The 22393-nt window shown below is 34.6% G+C and overlaps 1 protein-coding gene across 2 annotated transcripts; it reads left to right on the top strand.

The window, feature by feature from the left end:
* Positions 1–14096: 14096 nt before the first annotated feature.
* On the top strand, positions 14097–19695 carry LOC107630715 (uncharacterized). 2 transcript variants are annotated; one of them, XR_015907602.1, is made up of 5 exons: positions 14142–14394; positions 15743–15805; positions 16391–16585; positions 16674–18945; positions 19301–19695. XR_015907602.1 is itself a non-coding variant. In XM_016333922.3 (4 exons), the coding sequence occupies exons 3-4, from the start codon at positions 16492–16494 to the stop codon at positions 18800–18802; spliced, it is 2223 nt and encodes a 740-aa protein (XP_016189408.1). In that variant the 5' UTR covers positions 14097–14394; positions 15743–15805; positions 16391–16491; the 3' UTR covers positions 18803–19153. The 2 variants fall into 2 exon arrangements, 1 of the variants encoding a protein (XP_016189408.1); XM_016333922.3 differs by lacking the exon at positions 19301–19695 and having other exon boundaries at positions 14097–14394; positions 16674–19153.
* The last annotated feature ends 2698 nt before the right edge of the window (positions 19696–22393 follow it).

Below are 22393 nucleotides of genomic sequence, written 5' to 3'. Positions count from 1 at the left end.
GTAATATTTTCTTTTTCAAGAAACTTTTTATAACATTTCACTAATTTGATTTAAAATTTTTGATAAACTTGTTTGAAGGAATATTATACAGGAGCATGGTTTAGAGCTCGAACACACAAAACCTGTGAGATTTTGAGCCTATTTGATTGGTTGCATCTTATCAACCAATATTTTATTTTTTTTGGTGTGTGTTGTTCTCTCTAAAATTGTGATCTTTGTCTTGCTTAATTCTATATTTCCATGGTTTGATTTATGCATGCACTTATATGATTGAGGCCTTGTTTCACTGAGCTTACATACCCATATGGCCTTAACCTTTTCATTATCCTTTGTAAACCAATGTTGATCCTTTTAACCCCATTTATTCTTTACTTTAGCTCATCACTAACTCTAAGCAAAAAACAATAATGTCCTTAATTTGAATCCTTGGTTAGCTTAGACTAGTGAAAGTGTTCATAATTTAAGTGTGGGGAAATTGGGTTTGCCAATATTTGGTTTAAGAATTGGGTATTGTGTATTCTTGAGAAAATGTGAACAAAAATATTAAGAACATGTTTATGCATTCAATACCTTAATCATATGCATTGAAAAAGAAAAGAAAAAAATTATTAAGAAAAGAAAAATAGAAAAAGAAAAAAAAAGGGAGAAAAAGAAAAGAAAAAGAGCAAATAATAAAAGGGGACAAAATGCCCCAAGGTAAATGGTGATAGCAATGCATATATACTGTACTCGAATCAGGATGCATAAATATGTGGAAAACATGGTTAATGGACAGTTAGATTTTGTATTTTGATTACATGGATTGACTAAGTTAGGTGAAAAGTTTAAGTTAATTAAGGATTCAGATTTTAGTCCACTTGACCAAATACATTCCTACCTTGACCCTAACCCCATTACAACCCTTAAAATACCTCTTGATATGTGTATCTGTGCATTAATTCTTTGTTGATTGGTAGAAGAAAAGCAAGCCTTAGAAAGCAAGATTAGTAGAGAATTGAGAGATCGAACCTTAAACACCTGAGCGATTAGAGTGCATACACTTCCAGTGAGGGTTCGATGCTCGATTCCTTGTTCCAGGCTTTCATGAGCTATTTTCTTTTGCAAGTTCACTCGTACTTTATTTTGTGATTTGAATTAGTGAAATCCAGTTCATATTTATTCTTGGAGAATTTGATTTACTTTTAACCAAATAGGTAGAAACATCTTAGCATGTAGCTGCATTCATATAGATAGGTTGCATTTCATACATTCTACCATTCCTCTTCACTCCTTTATAGCTTCTCTTGAGCTTAGCATGAGGACATGCTAATGTTTAAGTGTAGGGAGGTTGATAAACCACTATTTTATGGTTTATCTTATGCTCAATTGAGTGATTTTTATCAATTCTTTACCCACTTATTCATATGATTTGCATGATTTTACGTTTTTCTTCCTGATTTTGTGCTATGATTGAAAACATGCTTCTTTGGCCTTAAATTTGCTATGTTTAAATCCTATTGTATTACCATTCGATGCCTTGATATGTGTGTTAAGTGTTTTCAGAGATTACAGAGCAGGAATGGCTTAGAGGATGGAAAGAAAGCATGCAAAAGTGGAAGGAATACAATAAACTGAAGGAATTGCTAAGCTGTCCAGTCTAACCTCTTGGTACTAAATTGACCATAACTTGAGCTACAGAGGTCCAAATGAGGTGGTTTCAGTTGCATTAGAAATCTAACATCTGGGGCTTCGCAATAATATATAATTTTTCATAGCTGCCCTAAAGATAGGTGACGCGCACGTGTGGATCACGCGCACGCATGACCTGGCAAAAACTCAATCCGCGCGAACGCAAGGACGATGCTCACGCGTGACTTTGCCGTGTGCTGGACGTATCAGAAATTACTGGGGGCGATTTCTGGACTGTTTTTGACCCAGTTTTTGGCCCAGAAAACACAGATTAAAGGCTATAAAGTGGGGGAATCAATTCATTCATGAAGACAACTTTCATATTCACAATTTTAAGTTTTAGATGTAGTTTTTAGAGAGAGGTTCTCTCCTCTCTCTAGGATTAGGATTTCTCTTAGGTTAGGTTTATTTCTTCTTCAATTCCAGGTTCAATGTTCTTTTAATTTAACTTCTCTTCTACTTTTATTTGTTCTAGCTTACTAGTTTATTCTATTTTTTTTTTGTTGATTCTCTTTTTATCCAATTTGGTTTATGAACCTTCAAATGTTAGATTTGATTTTATATTTAATGCAATTTGAGGTATTTCAGATTTATGATTGCTTTCTTCTATTTATGATATAAATAATTTAGATTTTTCCCCCTTTGCTTTGGTAGAGTAATTGGTGACACTTGAGTTATCAAACTCAGCTGTTGATTGAAAATTAGAATTTGCTGATTGATTTGGATCCCTCTAAAGCTAGTCTTTCCACAGGAGTTGACTAGGACTTGAGGAATCAAATTGATTAGTCTGCTTGACTTTCCTTTATTTAGCAAGGGTTAACTAAGTGGGAGCAATAAACAATTCTCATCACACCTGATAAGGATAACTAGGATGGGATTTCCAGTTCTCATAGCTTGCAATGGTTTTCATGATAATTAATTTACTTTAATTATTTCCAATTTATTTTCCTGTTTCCTATTTCAAAAACCCAAAAATATACCTTTTTCCATAACCAATAATAAATCATACTTCCCTGCAATTTCTTGAGAGACGACCCGAGGTTTAAATACTTCGGTTATAAATTTTATTGGGTTTTGTTACTTGTGACAACCAAAATTTTTGTACGAAAGGATTCTCTGTTGGTTTAGAAGCTATACTTACAACGTGAACTTATTTGAAAAATTCTTTACTGACAGAAAATCAGTTCTTCAGCATCACTGGCCTGCATTGTTTCCCTCATATAGTCCTCTCTATCAACATAGCCCTCTTTCTCATTTTGAATCAGCTGATTTCTGTCCTCCAAATGATCGGTTTCCAGTTCTTTGTTTGCTAAATTTGCAGTAGCACCACCACTGATTTGATGAGTGGCTCCATCACCGTGTCTTTCGTCATCCCCAAAGTACGCAACGTCGTCCTCTTGTACCCTTTCAACTAGCGTCATAGCCTCCCCGTGCACCCTTTTCTTTTTTTCAAACTAGGACCCCTTGCCACCACCGTATTGTCCCCACTTCCGGCCTTCCTCTCACCCACAGCGGCGTTCGGCCCGGGTGCATCACCAGCAGGCATTGTGCTGGCTCCAGTCTGGATCACCATCCGCCCTGCGTCACTTCCGCCACAAAATGTGTTGCGGACTTCTTCATCGCAAACGGCAGAAACAGTTCAGGTCAAGTTAGCACCCGCCGAATTGCCCAAATGACGCTGTGCCACTCCACCTTCAGCCTGACCAACTCGGCATCCTCCAGCACAGTTTCCTCCCTCACGAAGATTCTCGCTATGGCCCCTGATAAACCACTATTTTATGGTTTATCTTGTACTCAATTGAGTGGTTTTTATCAACTCTTTACCCACTTATTTATACTATTTGCATGTTTACCATTTTCCTTCTTGGTTTTGTGCTATGATTGAAAACATGCTTCTTTGATCTTATATTTACTTATTATTAATCCTCTCTTATTACCATTAGATGCCTTGATATGTGTGTTAAGTGTTTTCGGAGATTACAGGGCAGGAATGGCTCAGAGGATGGAAAGGAAGCATGCAAAAGTGGAAGGAATACAAGAAGTTGGAGAAACTGCTAAGCTGTCCAGCCTGACCTCTTCGCACTCAAACGGCTATAACTTTAGCTACAGAGGTCCAAACGATGCGGTTCCAGTTGCGTTGGAAAGTTAACGTCCGGAGCTTCGATTTGATATATAATTTGTCATAGCTGCCCCGAAGTTAGGCGACGCAAACGCGTGAATGAAGCGTCCGCATCGCATCTGCGAACCTCAACCCGCGCGGCCGCATGGACGACGCCTCCGCGTCACTTACCCGCGACCTGAACGTAACAGAAATTGTAGGGGGCGATTTCTGGGCTGCTTTTGACCCAATTTTCAGCCTAGAACACACAGATTAGAGGCTATAAAGTGGGAAAATGCATCCATTCAAAGAGAGCTCGCCAATTTAGTTACTTTCCATGAATTAGATTTAGTTTAGAGAGAGATTCTCTCTCTCTTTTAGGATTAGGATTTAGGATTTCTCTCTTTAGGAGTAACTCTCGATCCCAGGTTTAATGTTCCTTTACTTTAAGCTTCCCTTTCACTTTTATTCATTCCATCACTTCAGTTGATTATTTACTTTTGCCATTTAATTTATGAATTCTGCCATGCTACAGATTTTTATTTGAATTAATGTTATTGAAGTATTTCAATTTAATATTGCTTTCTTTTATTTATGTTATTATTGCTTTTACTCTGAAGATATTTTTATTCCAGTAGATTTACTTTTCCTCTTTTTGGTCTTGGTTAAGAAATCAGTAACTCTGGAGTTATCAAACTCAAACATGATTGATAATTGTTATCTTTGCTAATTGAATCGAACTTCAATAATCCCAATCTTTTCTTAGGAAATAAATAGGATCCGAAGATCAACCCAATTAATCCCTTGACCTTCCTTTATCTTAGTAAAGGTTAACAAAGTGGAATTAAGTTATCAACCATCATCATCATTGATAAGGATAGCTAGGATAGGACCTCTAATTTCTCATACCTTGCCAAAAGTTTATTTATAGTCATTTATTTATTTCACTTGCTATTTAAATTACTTGTTCTTCATTTACTTTAATTGCTAATTAAAATATTCATTCCTCATTCTTGAAACCCCAAATCTACAATCTCCATAACCAATAATAAGAACATATTTCCCTGCAGTTCCTTGAGAAGACGACCCGAGGTTTGAATACTTCGGTTATCAATTTATTTAAGGGGTTTGTTACTTGTGACAACCAAAACTTTTGTAAGAAAGGTTGATTGCTTGGTTTAGTAACTATACTTACAACGAGAGTTTACTATAACCTCTAAACCATCAATCTTCAGTTCTTTCAAAATGGCGCCGTTGCCGGGGAATTGCAAACGTGTGCCTTATTATTGGTTATTGTAAATATTTGCTTTTTGATCTGTTTTTATTTTTATTTTTATTTTTATTTTTTTTTTGTAAATTAAGAGGTTATTGATTTTTATTTTAAAATTTTTATCTTATCTTATCTTATTTCAAAAATCAAATTTCAAAATTCAAATTTAAAAATTTTTTTCAAAATTCAAATTTAAAAATTTTCAAATTTCAAATTTCAAAAATTCAAATTTCAAAAATTTAAAATTCAAATTTTAAAATTTAAATAACCTTTTAATTTCAATTTGTTTTTATTTTTGTTTTTAATTTTTATTTGCTACTATGAACTCTCACCCCTTTGGCTATAAGTATGGTTACAATAATGTTGCAGGAAGAAGAAATTACAATGAGAACAGGCATCAAGGTTGGAACAATCAAAGATGAGAGGAGCCACAAGGATTTGATCAACCCTCATGGCAACAACCACCTCCAATGGACTATCAACAACCACCACCATATGCCTATGAATCCTTTCCTCGACATGACTTTGGACCACCATACTCACAAGCCCCTTTCCACCATTCACCTCCATATGACCCTAACCCACATCCACCATACCAACCACCTTATGAGCCAAATGAACCATACACAGAACCACCACCTTTCCAACACAACTACTCTCATGAACCACCACCTCAATATTCACCATCTCTATATCATTATCGAGATGAACCACCTTTCTATTATGAACCCTCTCTCCCAACCAATGAATCCTCACATCCACCCCAACCTCCAATGGATGACAGACTTCGTGTTATTCTTCAAAGGCAAGAAAGGATGAATAAGAGTGTGCAAAATTTCGCGACCGCCTTCGGCGAGTTAGTAAATATAATAGCTTCCCAATATCTGAGCACTCAAAGAACTCCCATGGCTATATGTGGAGAATCAAAAGAAGAGCAAAGCATGAAGGAAACACTAGAAACTTCGGTGGACAATGAGGAACATGGCTTTGTATTGGAACAAGTGGAGGAAGTCGTAATAGTTGCAGAGGAAGAAGTGGTTGTAGACTTAGGAGATGCTGAACCTCCATGGAAAAGTCAAGACATAGAATCTCCTTTCAAGATAGTTGTATTTGATGTTGAGGAGGGTGTACAACCTCCAAGGCATATCACAGTTAAAGACTTGGAAGAGGTTGATCAAGAGATGGAGATTCAAGAAGAAGAAGCACAACCTCCCATGCCCTTGGAAAGCAATGAAGAGGTGATTGAATTGGAAGAAAGCTACCAAGAGGAAGAGGTTGAAATTGAAGAAGCTTGCAAAGAGGTGGTAATTATCAGAGAAGAGCACAAGGGAGTAGAGCTTGCAATTTCATTAAAAACACCTTCCCCTAAGTTGCCATCATCCTTCACAACATTCAAGTGGGTAAAATTCATATCCCTTAGCTTTCTAATCCCACTTGAATATGGGCTACTGGAGACGGATGGTCAACTTAGAGCTCTTTATGGCATTAAGAGTAAGAAGAAGATGGTCAGTGGTAAGAATTGTCCTGCAAGATTCATTATGGTTGGAAGTTTTAAGTTTAAACGCAAAGGTTGGTATAAAGCTCAACTAAATGGGTCTAGGAAGCTGTTTGGATGTCTCAGTGAGAATTCCGACTATTCACCACCCAAGTGGAAAAATGATGATCAACAAGAAGATGGGTGCAAAGGCGAGGTCTGAGACCCCAGAATTCATTCCAGCAATCAACACTCATGGGGTCTTGTCACTTGCTTTAACTTACTTGAAGGCTTTCTGCGCCTAGTTTGGGACCCCGGAGGTTACTGGAGATACAAAAATTGGTGGAGATTTCTGGATGAATTCAAGCACAAGCCACCATAACAGGAAGCTCACCAAATGTCCACCTTAAGGACTTTAACTAAAAGTGCTAGGTGGGAGACAACCCACCATGGTATGATCGTTTCTTTTTCATTTTTAGTTACTTTTATTTGTTTTCGAGTTTTATTTTATTTTATTATATTGAACCTGGAGTTTTGTATCACATTCATATTAACACTGCTTCTGCATTTTTCATCCATAAAAAAATAAAAAAAATAAAAACAGATTTTCGCACGTGACGCGTCCGCGTCGTATGTGCGTTTGGAAGAAAATGAGGTTGAACAGAGAGTCACGCGAAAGCGTGGCTGGAGGCGCGCTAATGGCACAAATTGATCCACGCGACCGCGTCGCTGATGCGGCCGCGTCATTTGCAAAATAGCTTCCCCAGGTGTCCGCGTCACCCACGCGACCGCGTGGCCCTGTAAATCGATGTAACAAGGGTATATGGCCGAAAGTTGAGCTGGAATTGGGCTGGACCCGTGCTAGCAGCACAAGCCCTGCCACGCGAACGCGTCACCCAAGCGTCTGCGTCATATTGGAAATAAGGTCACCCGCGCAATCGCGTCGACCACGCGACCGCGTCACCCAATATTTGGCAATTAATGATTTTTGAACAGAGAGTTGTGCGAGAGCGAGGCTGCCCTCGCGCTAGTAGCATAAAACAGGTTACGCGACCGCGTGACCGACGCGACCGCGTCAATCAGTTTAAGCGCAAGCCGCGCGACCGCGTGCCCTACGCGACCGCGTCGCTTGCGCTGCACAGCTTATCCTAATTTGCCAAATATCTTATCTTTTCTCCCCCAATCCTAATTTCTTCCATATTTTCTTCTTTCTTCTTTCTCTCTTACTTTATTTCTTTCCATTCTCATTCTTCTTCTCTTTTATTTTATTTTATTTAATTTATTTGCATATTTTCATCCATTGCATTTTAATTTTGTGCATATTTTTATTTTCTTTTCTAAATTTATTATTTTACCATTGGTGTTCAAATGTTCTTATTCAACTGTTATATCTTTTCTGGTATTATCTTGGTGCTTATGACTTGTTTTATTCTGGTTAGGTAATATTATTTAAATCAATGCCAATCTTTTATACCTGTATTACTTTTTGCATTGACATGAATTTATATTATCTCTCTTTCCCCACTCTCTTCTCCATTGTTGCAATTTTGCACCACTAGTATGCCATGGCTTCTATTGTTTTCTCACTTACATGTTGAAGCTTCCATGTAAATGAGACCCTTATCATTTGGCATTAACCAACCCATGTTTTATTTGCTTTTTTATCTTTGTTTTGGGTTACTTTTCTTCCCTTTTTCTTTCAGGATGGCCACCAGGAAGAGGACCGGAAGACGTTTACATGGGGGAAGACAAGACAAGTCCATCTGCACAATCCTTGAAGAAAAGCATCAGTTGGAACAACCCGTCCACCTGCACATCTCAGCATGCACCGAGGACGGTGCAATCTTTAAGTGTGGGGAGGTCGATACCAATCTCCGTGGGTTAGTACCTTCCTATCTCAACACCAATATTTAAATTTTCTTTGTTGCATTTGCATGTTTGTTTGATTTTATGCATTTAGCTACCACTTGGTTGAAGTAATATATTCTTTTTCAAGAAATTTTTATAGTATTTCACTAATTTAAATTAAAAACTTTTCTATTAAAACTTGTTTGAAGTTGTAATTGGAACATAGTTTAAAAAGCTAAGAACACACAACCTGTGAGATTTTGAGCTTATTTACATGGTTACATTATTTAACCATAAATATTTTATTCTTGTGTGTTTACTTCTCTATAATTGTGATCTTTACTTTGTTTCAGTCTATATGTCCAATATTTAGTGTATTTACATGCTTGCATATGATTGAGGCCATTATTTGATTTTAGCTCACTTATCCCAAATAAGCCTACCCTTTAAATCACCCTTGTCAGCCACTTTGAGCCTTGAAATCCCCATTTGTTCTATATCTTACCACATCACTAGCCTTAAGCGGAAAACAAATTAATTATCCCAATTGAATCTTTGGTTAGCTTAAGATAGTGTGTTAATTAAGTGTGGAAAAACTGTGGGAACATGGGTTAATAAAGGAAAGGTATAATGTTTCTAATTTATTTGAATATCAGGAATTTGGGAACCTACTCATGAAAAACCAAAATAGAAAAATAATAGAAAATCCATGTGCATTGATAAGTTATGTTTGTTTCTCTACAAAAAAAAAAGAGAAAAATCCAAAAATACTCAATAAATAAGTAAATAAGGGGACAAAATTACCCCAATATTAAGTTTAATAAAAGATCAATGCACATGTGATAAAAATTAAAGAAAATTTGGTACATGAGTATGGGAATTATACAAAAGTGGGAATTATGGGTAGCTAGGCATGAATTTAAAAGTATATAGAGTATATGTATATTAGGTGAGAGCTTAGGTTAATTAAAGATTCAATTTATAAAGTTCACTTAGCCATATATATACCTTTACCCTTACCTTAGCCCCATTACAACCTTGAAAAAGACCTCATGATGTTTGCATTGGTATATTAAATATTGTTGATTGGTTAGATGAAGAACAAGGTTTAGAAAGCATGACTAGAGAAGAGTAGAGTGATTGACCCTAGACACCTTAGAGTAAGAGTGATATACACTACCAGTGAGGGTTCAATGCTTGATTCTATGTTCCCTGCTTTCATTAGCTATCTTCTTACAAGTTTACTTGTCCTTTATTGTATAATTTGAATTAGTGAAATCTGATTTATGTTTGTCTTGGGGAACTTATTTATTTTTAACTAAGTAGGTAGAAACATATTTGCATATAGTTGCATTCATATAGATAGGTAGTATTTCATACATCCTACCATTCCTCTTCATCTTTATAGCTTCTCTTGAGTTTAGCATGAGGACATGCTATTGTTTAAGTGTGGGGAGGTTGATAAACCACTATTTTATGGTTTATCTTGTACTCAATTGAGTGGTTTTTATCAACTCTTTACCCACTTATTTATACTATTTGCATGTTTTACATTTTCCTTCCTGGTTTTGTGCTATGATTGAAAACATGCTTCTTTGATCTTATATTTGCTTATTATTAATCCTCTCTTATTACCATTAGATGCCTTGATATGTGTGTTAAGTGTTTTCAGAGATTACAGGGCAGGAATGGCTCAGAGGATGGAAAGGAAGCATGCAAAAGTGGAAGGAATACAAGAAGTTGGAGAAACTGCTAAGCTGTCCAGCCTGACCTCTTCGCACTCAAACGGCTATAACTTTAGCTATAGAGGTCCAAACGACGCGGTTCCAGTTGCGTTGGAAAGCTAACGTCCGGGGCTTCAATTTGATATATAATTCACCATAGCTTCCCCGAAGTTAGGTGATGCGAACGCGTGAATGACGCGTCCGCATCGCATCTGCAAACCTCAACCCGCGCGGCCGCATGGACGACGCCTCCGCGTCACTTACCCGCGACCTGAACGTAACAGAAATCGCAGGAGGCGATTTCTGGGCTGCTTTTGACCCAGTTTTCAGCCCAGAACACACAGATTAGAGGCTATAAAGTGGGGGAATGCATCCATTCAAAGAGAGCTCGCCAATTTAGTTACTTTCCATGAATTAGATTTAGTTTAGAGAGAGATTCTCTCTCTCTTTTAGGATTAGGATTTAGGATTTCTCTCTTTAGGAGTAACTCTCGATCCCAGGTTTAATGTTCCTTTACTTTAAGCTTCCCTTTCACTTTTATTCATTCCATCACTTCAGTTGATTATTTACTTTTGCCATTTAATTTATGAATTCTGCCATGTTACAGATTTTTATTTGAATTAATGTTATTGAGGTATTTCAGTTTAATATTGCTTTCTTTTATTTATGCTATTATTGCTTTTACTCTGAAGATATTTTTATTCCAGCAAATTTACTTTTCCCCTTTTTGGTCTTGGTTAAGAAATCAGTAACTCTGGAGTTATCAAACTCAAACATGATTGATAATTGTTATCTTTGCTAATTGAATCGAACTTCAATAATTCCAATCTTTTCTTAGGAAACAAATAGGATCTGAAGATCAACCCAATTAATCCCTTGACCTTCCTTTATCTTAGTAAAGGTTAACAAAGTGGAATTAAGTTATCAACCATCATCATCATTGATAAGGATAGCTAGGATAGGACCTCTAATTTCTCATACCTTGCCAAAAGTTTATTTATAGTCATTTATCTATTTCACTTGCTATTTAAATTACTTGTTCTTCATTTACTTTAATTGCTAATTAAAATATTCATTCCTCATTCTTGAAACCCCAAATCTACAATCTCCATAACCAATAATAAGAACATACTTCCCTGTAGTTCCTTGAGAAGACGATCCGAGGTTTGAATACTTCGGTTATCAATTTATTTAAGGGGTTTGTTACTTGTGACAACCAAAACTTTTGTAAGAAAGGTTGATTGCTTGGTTTAGTAACTATACTTACAACGAGAGTTTACTATAACCTCTAAACCATCAATCTTCAGTTCTTTCAGCCCCCCAATCCCTTGATGACTCCGTAGCGGCTCTGCAGCAAAGCCAGACCTGGGACTTGCAGCATGGACTAGCTTCACCCAACCCACATGACGCGGATCCAGCCCATAGGAGTCAACAGCAGCGCTCATTTTCCCATGCACTAATGAACTTGGGCTCCCTTGGCCCAAAGCATTAGTTTGGCACTTATTAGCATTGTTTGCCCAATTAGAGCCTCTAAAGCCTTTTTCAATTATCATCCCTCCTCCCAGCCCGTTATAATTACTGCAATAACTCCAGGGAATGGTGAGCTCAGAATCCACCTCATTACTCTCTTCATATCCCACAAAATCTTCCAAGCCTTCATTATCACCATAAATTAGTTGATACGTTACCAAATTTCTTTGATTGTACCTTAAATTGTCATAACTCCATTCGTTTAAAATTGACTCTGAATTTACCAATCTAACTTCATCATCAACCTCCTGTCGTAGTACCTCCGAAGCTACTATCGCTGCCTGATCTTCATAATCTATTAAATTTTTAAATCTTGATGACATTGTAGCTGCTCCATCAGAAACCCTTGTTATTTCGTGATTTCGGTGAACGCAACCTACAATTTCCTCCACTTCCTTTTCCAAGTTGCATTGCAAACTATATACTTCTTATCCCACCTCTTTTTCCAACACGTCGAATCCACTGGTACCTAATGTGATATGGACTCATTCATTGATCACATCCATAACACAAGTATCAATTAGTACATGACCGACACTAAAAGAGGTGCATGATTCTGTCACTTTATCACACCCAACCACGTCCCCCCATTAACCTCCTATCATCTTGAAAGTGTCCACTGACCAAACATGTAACGGAACCCCGAAACACTCTAGCCATACTCTTTGTGATTCACTCCTCTCCGATTCATCCCACCTCCATATACTATGAAATATCTGCAGTAATCTATTCATTTTGAACGTGTATGTCTCTTCGACATTCAACAGACTGTCAAAGGTCAGTAAAGCTTTATATGCTCCCATTTCGCGTACTTGAACAACTTGCGGAAAGTTCTTCGCAACCAAATCCTTCAAAGCCATAAAGCCGTCGTCGTTCCACCTATTAGACTTCTCTGCAACAGTCAATGTTTTCTTTTGCCACAGCCACTTCCAATTTCTTCGTCCACCCATTTCTATGTGGATCTTGTATCTTCTTATCCTTTCTCGCATCTTTAGGGTAGCTACCTTGGGGGATATGGGCACCCTCACATTGTCGTTGCAGCTGGCAGACTATTTCATTCCGAAGGTCACCTCCTGATTGGATCTTCATCGTGTCTTTTGCCTCCGATACTCTCTTGTATTTTGCCTCTCCAACAAACACAACCTTACCTCTCAATCTCATACGATTCATTTCTGTTATAGCCTTCAAAGCTCCTCCCTTCATAGTGTATCGTATGAACGCGAAGATGTAGATACTACCACCCTTTTGCTTCCGTGATAGATATATGTCATTTATGCGTCCAGTCCAACTGAATAACTAAAATAGTTCTCTCTTCGAAACGTCTTCTGGGAGATTATCTAAAAAAATCGAGAACGACTCATTCTCCAATCGACGATACTCTTTTCGGTTCCAAACTTTAGGACCCTTGATCTGATTCCTAAAACTACCCCTCTCAATGTTTTCCACCCACACTCTCTCACTTCCTCTCATTCTCTCTCTTCCAAATTAAACTTAAACTAAATGATTAAGATTTGTTTCACATCTATATCCATATGATTAAGATCAGAGAAAAATAATGTAAAGAATGGTCACAATTCATTTGCGTCAATTGTTAATATTGTATCATATTTAAATTTGTATTTTAATTTATATTACATATTTGATGATGGTAATATGAATTTTGAAATTTAATATAATTTATTAGATTTTAATAATTATAGAAGCAAATAGGAGACGGACGAGTTAGGATTTAACTATTTACTGTTTGCGGGTAGGAGTGAGACGGATTTTATGTGGATTATTATAAATTAGACGGAGCCGAATAAGACAAAATTAAAATCGAACCCTACCCGCCCTATTGTCGCGCCATCTCTAACTTTTATTTAGCCTTCAAACTTTGCAAACTTGTCCCAATTAATTATTGAATAACTTTTGACATACAAATATAATATTAATAAAGCGCTAACATTGATAGCTATTAGATGCATAATAGAATCTGTAAAAATATTTTTTATTATATGAAAAGTTATTTTTTTATTTTTTGATAAATATTTTAAATAACCTTTTAAATAGTCACAAGATAATTTTAAAAAATTGTATTAAATATTAGTAATATAATTTTTTATAAATTAAAAATAAAAAATCACTTATGAATTTATCCAATATAACCTTAATGGCACCAAAAAATTATTTTTTATTGGCATTAGTATAACAATTAAACAAATTTTATTACTGGCATATATTTTAATAAAGACATACACGTGTTAAAATTATTATTAGTATAAATTTTTTAATTTATTTTTAATAATTACGTAATATATATATATATTAAGAATTTAAATTTTAAAATTTTGATATAAATTCTTTTTACCAAGAGCATATATGTTTGTTAGCTAAACTCAAAATAAAAATAAATAAATAAAAAGAAAAGTGTGAGGAATCGAAATACTTCGGTAACGGATACCGCTTTTCTTCGTATCTGATCCCCGAATCGTGGAATCACTCGTGAGTCGTGAGATAATATTGAAGTGTTCCGCAGCTGTAAGTAATAATGCCACACCTCGAAGGGCATTTTATTACAACTATGTGCCAATATTACCTCCTCACCCTCCACACACACAAGGACAAGGACTGCCATCTTTACAATAATATCATTCATTTTCTTTGTAAAAAAATATAATTTTTTTAATTTTCATCCCAAAAAATGTTCATTTCATTTCCTCCATTTTTCTTTTCTATTTTCCCTTCGCCTTCCATTGTTTCCTGATCAAATCGGTTTGCTGAACATCGAGTTGCATTCCAGGTAGTACAACTGTTTTTCTTCTTCGTAGTTTCTTTTTTCATCTTTGTATATATATATATATATAAAAGGGAGGGGGATGCGTGCTCAAATTTGCTAGGCATAATCCTTCTCAAATGACCAAAATTGTTCGTTCTTTGGATTTGGATTAATCAATGTTTTAAAAAAAAAATGTGCCAACATAAATTGCTGATCATTACCAATGATATTGAGAATTAATTAACGTATGAATAATAATTGTATGAAAATTACCATTCAATCGAAAACTATTATTTGTGCTTCCAGCTTTCAGGTATGAATCATGATTATTTAGAATTTTAGGGTTCCATTGGGGATTGCATTGGCATACATACGTACATGTACTTCCATCCTGTAGATTTTGATTGTGATGTTACCTTGTTTTTTCCTCGATAAGCTTATTTCACCGCGTTTCTTTCTTAAAATTGATATTCCCAAGTTAAATATTAAGTTGATTGGTTAAGCCTATGTGCTTGTGTTTTCCTCAATTATTTATGTAAATATTCCAAAAATTAAGGTTTGAAAAATGAATTGAATCTCATTGTAGATTATTTCGTGTAAAAACCTGAAAGTGATGGCCAGATTGAATAGGAACAAGCGTACGTCCGTGGCCATCACTGTTGCATGGTCGTAGCCTCGTAAGGTCTTAAAATTATTTAAGAAATGTAAGTAAGCAATATAGAGCTGTTCCAGTTTGTGAACATTCTTATATGATAGATTAGACAATAGAATTGGTACACGCTTTGAAGGAAAGATGTAAGGGTAAGGGTCTTTTTCAGTATGAAAACAGCACCAAGTTAGTTCAACAAATCAGGAAAACACCAGATGATAAGGCGTTTGAATAAGCTTATCTTCTTTTATTTATTCAAGGAGGAAATATGGCATTGAATGGTTTCAATTTTTCAAATTGATCAAAGTGGGAAGTGACATATGCCCAATGGCCACACCAGACATAGCTATCATCTAAAAATTTTTAATTACTATATTTTCTATGATGATCAATACCATTCTTAAATTCATTCTCATGTGCTGTGGGTCAGCCCATAATGTAAATGTTTGTCAACATCGAAGAATCCCAGGAGCACAAGTGGAGTAATTAGAAGTACCAGAGTGGATTTAGATTATTTTTATTGTTTCTGGGGGTAAAATCTGACTTCATTATGATGAGTACTGTCCTCAGTGCACGTGCCGCTCGTGCCACACTTTATTCCTTTTTGTGCTTTAATTTCCCTTTAATGTTTCAACATGTTAAAGTACATAGCATATTATTGAAAATGGAATGATTAGATTATTACTATTACTAAGGTTGGACCATCTATTGTAATCAACGCAGGTTGATGGTATCTGGTTGCATCATGAAAGAAATAACAACAATCATCACAAAAGTAAACTACAGGTAAATCTTACTAAAATTTTTAGCATGATTGTAAAAAATTTATTATTATTTGGAGTTTTTAATTTTGATATTGGGTTTATATTAGTGTTTTTCAATAATGTGTGAAATTTGACGTGTGTGTTTTTCTTTTTTTCATATGGAGATCATAAATTTGACCTTTCAATTTGTGGAGTTTAACTTTTTTTTTCTTTAAATTTGCAAAACATAAAACCTACTCTCCAATTTGTGAACTAAACCTACCCTCCAATTTGTAAATTGACACAAAATCTATTATTCGATTTGTGAACTTTAATTTTTTAAAATTTTTAAAACATAAAACCTACTTCTTGGTTTGTGATTACTTCCGTACTAAATTAAAACACACTACTTTTCTATAACCGAAAATAACACAACAATAATTTTCATAAAAAAAAAACAGCCGTTTAAATTTTTTATTTTTATTTCATATTTTCTGTTTCTAAACTTTTGTAAAGAAAAAGAAAATAAAAAATAAAAAACGAAAAATAAGATTTTATTATTTTCAAAATTTTTTCTTTTTCACATTCATCAGTTTATCTCATGTCTACCTTGATTTCTGAATTCCAGTGTTCCATCATGCATACAACAATGGAGATTTCCATGATTGACACATCCTTCTAAATGCAATATTTGTGGAATGGTCCCAACCCAAGTGAAAAATAAAAAAAATGCATAGTCGTAGCCTTAGCCGCTCATCAAGGGAATCATTCAGGTTCTTTGGGAGCCCTGACAAAGATGAAGACCTTAGAAAGACCAAAACAGGTTCACATTTCTAATTTTGAACTCCATGAATTTAATTGGACTTATTAAGTATTTAAATTTATCATTTTCTTTCTCTCATTGCAAGCAGAGATTGAGAACAATATCACAAAACTGCTTAAGCTTGTCAAGAACGATGATCAAAGCAAAAAGAATAGGAATCCACGGCTTGTTAGAAAAGAGGCAGAACTTGTGGGGCTAATTGAGGACTTAAACAGCCAGTATCAATCACTCTTTCAACTGTGTGATTATTTGAACAGAGAGTTTATGAGAGCGATTTCTCGTAGAAGAAGCCGAAGGGGTACCGGCTCTAACACAGACTCAGAGTCAGAATACTTCTCCTCAGAGGAACTAGAAAACTATACCAAGTTTTCATTAGATGATGTTCTCAAGAATGATGATGCAAAGGAATATGAGGAGCAGTTGAATTCACAGATGAAAGAGATGGAGAGCCTGAGCCAGCAGAAGACGAATCTAGAAAATCAAATTGAAAGCCAATCGCTCCAATTCGAAGAGCTAAGCGCAAATAATACCAGGCTGTATGATCGGGTCTTGGATCTGGAATCGTTGTTGAAAGAGGAAAAAGGTGTGGTATCTGTTTTGGAGGAAAAACTGAAAATCAATGAGAATCAAGCTGAGTCCAACATTGAAGCATTGATGACACAGGTCAACAAGCTCAATCTGGAGTTAAAGACACTGCGTACACAGAAAGATCAAACGGAAGAGGAAATAAAAGGTAACAAAGATAAAGCATTAACTCAAATGAAGGACTTGATGGACAAGCTCAATTCCATGCAGGAGGAGTTGGACTCTGTAAGCACACAGAACAAAGAATTAGATGCTCAGGTCAGAAATGACAGGGAGCAGATACTCCGATACCTGATTCAGATTGAAAACCTGAACCAAGATTTGGCGGAGACAAGTTTGGATAAGCAAAGTTTAATGGACGACAAAGAGCAATTCCTGGCAAGAATAAAGGACTTGGAATTTGAATTGGAAGCAGAAAGCATGCAGAAGAATGCACTGGAAGCTCAGTTAAGAGACAGGGATTATGATATGATGCTTGTGGAGGAAGAAAACAGGACTCTGCAGGACAGAAACAGTGAACTGAAGAAAGCAATGCACCAAAGTGGCGAAGAGATAACCGCACTTATGAGGGTACCGGAGACCCAGAAGGACGCGGCTTCTATGGAGGCCATGGCCCTAAAGGCAGAAATGAATATTATGAGATTAGAGATGGACAATCTGTATGCACAGAGAAGCAAGTTGGAGCAGCAAATTGAGCGAAACCGGAAGGAATATGAAGAAAATTTGGGAAACTTGAGCAGCAAGTTATCGAGCCAAATAGCAGAACGCGAGAAAACGATAGAGGAACAAGCAGCAACCATTCAGAGAATAAACGAGGAGCATAAACAGACCAAAGTTGCGTTGAATAAGAACAAGCTGTCCCGCCAAACGGCCGAAAGGAAAATGATTGAGCTGGCAACGGAGTTCCGGAGGAAAATGGAAGACAACATCCGGCTTCTGCACCAGAGGATCCACGTCGCGGAACAGATGAACAACGAGAACAAAAACAATTTCAAGATCGTCAATCAGAGGTACCACGAAGAGAACAAGATGCTCCAAGAGAAAATCGCAAGCTACGAAGAAGAGCTGAAGGTGCCAAAGTTTGATATTGCGCCCTTGGGTGGGGAACAACACGCTTTGGTTTTTGAAGCTCTAAATGAATTAGAAATGGTCACTATGAACCGTTTGGACTCAATAGTTGGGGACGTAGAGGAACAGAAGAAACACGTGGTGAGCCGCGTGTTTAAAATGATTGGAGAGGTTCAGTACGGTAAAGAATGGATTAAGAAAAGAAACCGTGAATGGGAAGAAACGAAGAACAATGCGGAGTGTCTGAGGGCACTGCTGGACAGCAAGGAGGAGCAGGAGTTCTTGCTGAGGGAGAAGGTGTGGAAGTTGGAGGCCAAGGTGAGTAAAGAAGCTGGGGAGAAACTCAACTTGATGAATGCGGTGAGCCAGTTAGAGAAGAAAGTCGCAAGGTTCGAGAACGCTTTGAAGGAGAAGGAGGAAGATTTGGTTAGCCTTGGTGAGAAGAAGAGGGAAGCAATAAAGCAACTTTGTTTTGTTGTTGAGTTTCATAGAGAACGTTGTAGAGATCTCAAAGATTTGGTCATCAAGATGGGGGCCAACAACAACACTAACACCAAGAAATAAATGATGATGGGATTTTGAATCACACACAGAGAAGACACCAACACTGTTCTTGGGGTGTCCCCATTTCTTGACATAAACAAGGAGGCAGCATTGAGGTGCACATGTCACAACGCAGGTCTTAGTGGACCGCCAGCAATGAAATGGTAACAACTATGTAAATATACGAAATGATATATTTGTATCCCTGTAGCTCTTTTTCTTTTTCTCATTTATTTGAATTTGTATGGATTGTTAGTATTACCGTAATATAACTATTTATCATTTCAAGCGTTATATGTACCCGTATTGAATTAACTACGTATGTTACTATAGTCCAATAGTCAATAATAAGGTTTGTATCACTGATTCAGCTAGAGTTGCTTACTTGTAGAGTAAAATATTTGAATTGAATAAAATATTGACATAACAGGAAAATTTATTACTATGCATAGCTAAAAACTTTGGAATATTCTACATTTTCGTTTTAACTATTAAAATTCTTAATTTTATGGTATGCAGATAATTGCAGCTGCGAAATGTCGAGAGATAATTCGTTCTTGGCAAAAGGTGGGAAAAAGAATAAAAGACCAAAATTAGCACCGAATCCACCGATTAAGGAAAAAGGAAATACAAGACTGATGACTGATGTGATAATGTGAACACATTCAGTCAACGTTCCAACCAAAACAAATAAAGAAGATTCAAAATAAAAGACAAATGCAACAAAAAGAAAGAACACAACGAATCAGGTTGTACCCCTAATAATAATTAATAATTAATCATGTACAGTAAGTAACATGTAAACGCGGGCATCCTTACGAAACATGAAAGGCCCTTGAACAGCAATTACGTGCAGCAACTGGTGCCAGATCAACCTTAAAATGCTAAAAAACGCCACTTCCGGGACCTTCCGTTACTATCCTTCTGGAACCACTTACCCTAATTCTATTTTCAACTCTATTTTGGACGCCATTTTTATTTTCTCATAATCTCCGCAGAGGAATGGGCTTTAGACCTTTACTTACTTTGAATGGATCTAATCTGTATCTCAAATATTTTTTTTAAAAAAATAATATAGTAATAAAGTTTAATTTTAACGCATAGGGTTATTATTTATCAAATTATATTTGTTTTATTGACATGATATTACGTGAATAAATATAAGTATAAAATAATTTTATACTAATAGTACATTAAAATTAAATTTATAACAATATTACTATGATAAAATGGCTTGAAATTCTTTCTTTTCTATATGTCAAGGTTATGTTTTAAGCAAATTAAGAAGCTTTTTACTTAGTACATCTATGAATATGGCAGTTATAACATTTTGTTAATATTTTTTAAAAAATATACCTAAAATTAATAGTACAATCTTTTATTATTTGACAATACTTATTATTTAATTATTTTTTTCAAATTAAAAAATACTACCAAATAAAAAAATATAACTTTAATTTTAGTTATAGCGTTAAATGTTTTCAAAATTTTATAAGTACGCTAATCACCATAATCATAGTCACTCTTTTATTTATAAAGTTTTTACTTTTAAGTATACTTATCACAAGTTTCTAAAGTAATACTATAATTAAATTATATATGTAACCAGTGAACATGATCGAGAGATACACGGGACAACACTATTAGCAATAATTATTATGATATTATATTACTATATTTGAATTTGTGAAGGAAAAAATATCGGATAATAACATTTATAAACAGTAACTAATTTTTTTTATAATATATAAGAACTTATATTTTTTAAATGTAATAAACGTTTTAAAATAAATATTTTTTAATATATTGTATCACACATAAAAAATAACAAATCCATTTGATTAATTTAAGTTTTGAACTTAGTGATTTTATTTTTAACTAACTTGTAAAACAATAATAGTAACAGTTCAAACTAACTTAAAATCTGAATAAACCATGTTCAATATTTGTAAAGACTAAAGAGAGACAAAAGATTGCTGTTGCAGGTATATCGGGAGTGGTTGCTATCTCCTAAAGTAGCGTTTGGTGGAGAGATAGAGACGAAAAAATAGAGACTGAGAGACAGAGACTAAGAGACAGATATTGAATTAAATCTCAGTATTCTGTTTGGTGTAAAGTGGGAGACAAAAATTTCTATCTCTATTATTTTCAGTCACAAAAAAAAAGACAAAAATTTTTAGATCTCAAATTTTACTGATAAATTCATGAAATTCATATTTTAACCAAAATCAAATTATAGATCATAATTTCTTAAGAATATTGTTAACTTTAAGTTAAAATTATACCATGTTATATGTTCTCAAAAATTTTGTGATAAACTACAGTCATAATACATCCTTTTTCAAAGTTGTTATATTTTTCAATAACATTCTCAAAAAAGAATAAGGTACGTTGACAATGAAGAGGCAACACCATTGATAACAACAGATAAAATTATTATGATATTATATTACTATATTTGAATTTATGAAAGAAAGAATGTTGGATAATGATATTTATAAGCAATATCTAAATTTTTATAATATATAAGAACTTGTACGTTTTTAAAATAAATAATTATTTTAAATATGTATCAAATCCACTTAAATTAATTAAGTGGATTTGTTATAATAAATAATATTTTGATACTTAAATTAATCAAGTAAATTTGTTATAACAAATTCATTTGATTAATTTAAGTATTAAAATTGAATCAAATTCTTAATTTTACATGAGATCAGTGATGGACCCAAAAAATTTATGTCGGAGGGATAAAAATAATATACATTACTATCAAAAGATATATTAATCGAAATTTAAAAAATAAAAGTGCACATTAATTATTCGAATACAAAAAAACAAAAATTATATATAATAAAATAGAATGAAATATTTTTCTATTACTATTTCTAAAAATAAATAAATATATATATATATATTATAAATTAGTAAATTGATCAATTAACTTTAGAAATTTATATGAAACATAATTATATATAATAAAATAGAACAAAAGATAAACAAATAAATAATAAGAATTACTAAATTGAGAATAAAATAAAATATATAAATTCATGAAGAGAATAAAAAATTAGATTAATACTTAAATTATAATTGCTTGAATTAAAATTTGCAATTGAAAATATTAAAAAAAAGAAACAATGAAATTGAAAGATACATAGATCATAGAGAGTTATATAAAAAAATAGAGAATTTAAAATTTACCTTTTGACGAAGAGAAGTTGACCACTAGAAAAGGAATAGAAAAAGAAGGTTGAAAATATAAAACTAAGAAGAGGGTTTAAGAGAATAAAGGAGTGCTGACGACTGGGATTTAAGAATGGGAGAACACTAAATTTGATTAGGTTAACTAATAATCAAAATTATAGAAAGATAAAATAGGTTTGAGACTTTAAATAATTCGGCTAAGTTTTTTTGTAGTGGGGTCATGTAAATTTTAAAATGGGAGCATATATAATATGTATATTTTAAAAAAAAATGAAATAAGAGTGGGGCAAATGCCTCCTCATTATACTACATAGGTCCGTCCCTGCATGAGATATAGTGCGAGGAGTACGTACTATTTAAAAAAAATTGTTCTGCTAGAATTTTAAAAGTAGTGTCATAATAGGG

The sequence above is a fragment of the Arachis ipaensis genome, chromosome B3 (genome assembly GCF_059453495.1).
Source record: "Arachis ipaensis isolate K30076 ecotype BB chromosome B3, ASM5945349v1, whole genome shotgun sequence".
Taxonomy (NCBI): Eukaryota; Viridiplantae; Streptophyta; class Magnoliopsida; order Fabales; family Fabaceae; genus Arachis; species Arachis ipaensis.
Note: the sequence above shows the minus strand (reverse complement) of the source record. Positions and strands in the feature narration are given on the sequence as shown.

What these genes read in the sequence shown, in the direction of transcription:
- LOC107630715 (XM_016333922.3), top strand. Translation starts at nt 16,492, where the DNA reads ATGCATAGTCGTAGCCTTAGCCGCTCATCAAGGGAATCATTCAGGTTC. An exon ending in CCTTAGAAAGACCAAAACAG is followed by an intron (nt 16,586 to 16,673) that starts GTTCACATTTCT and finishes CATTGCAAGCAG; the next exon opens with AGATTGAGAACAATATCACA.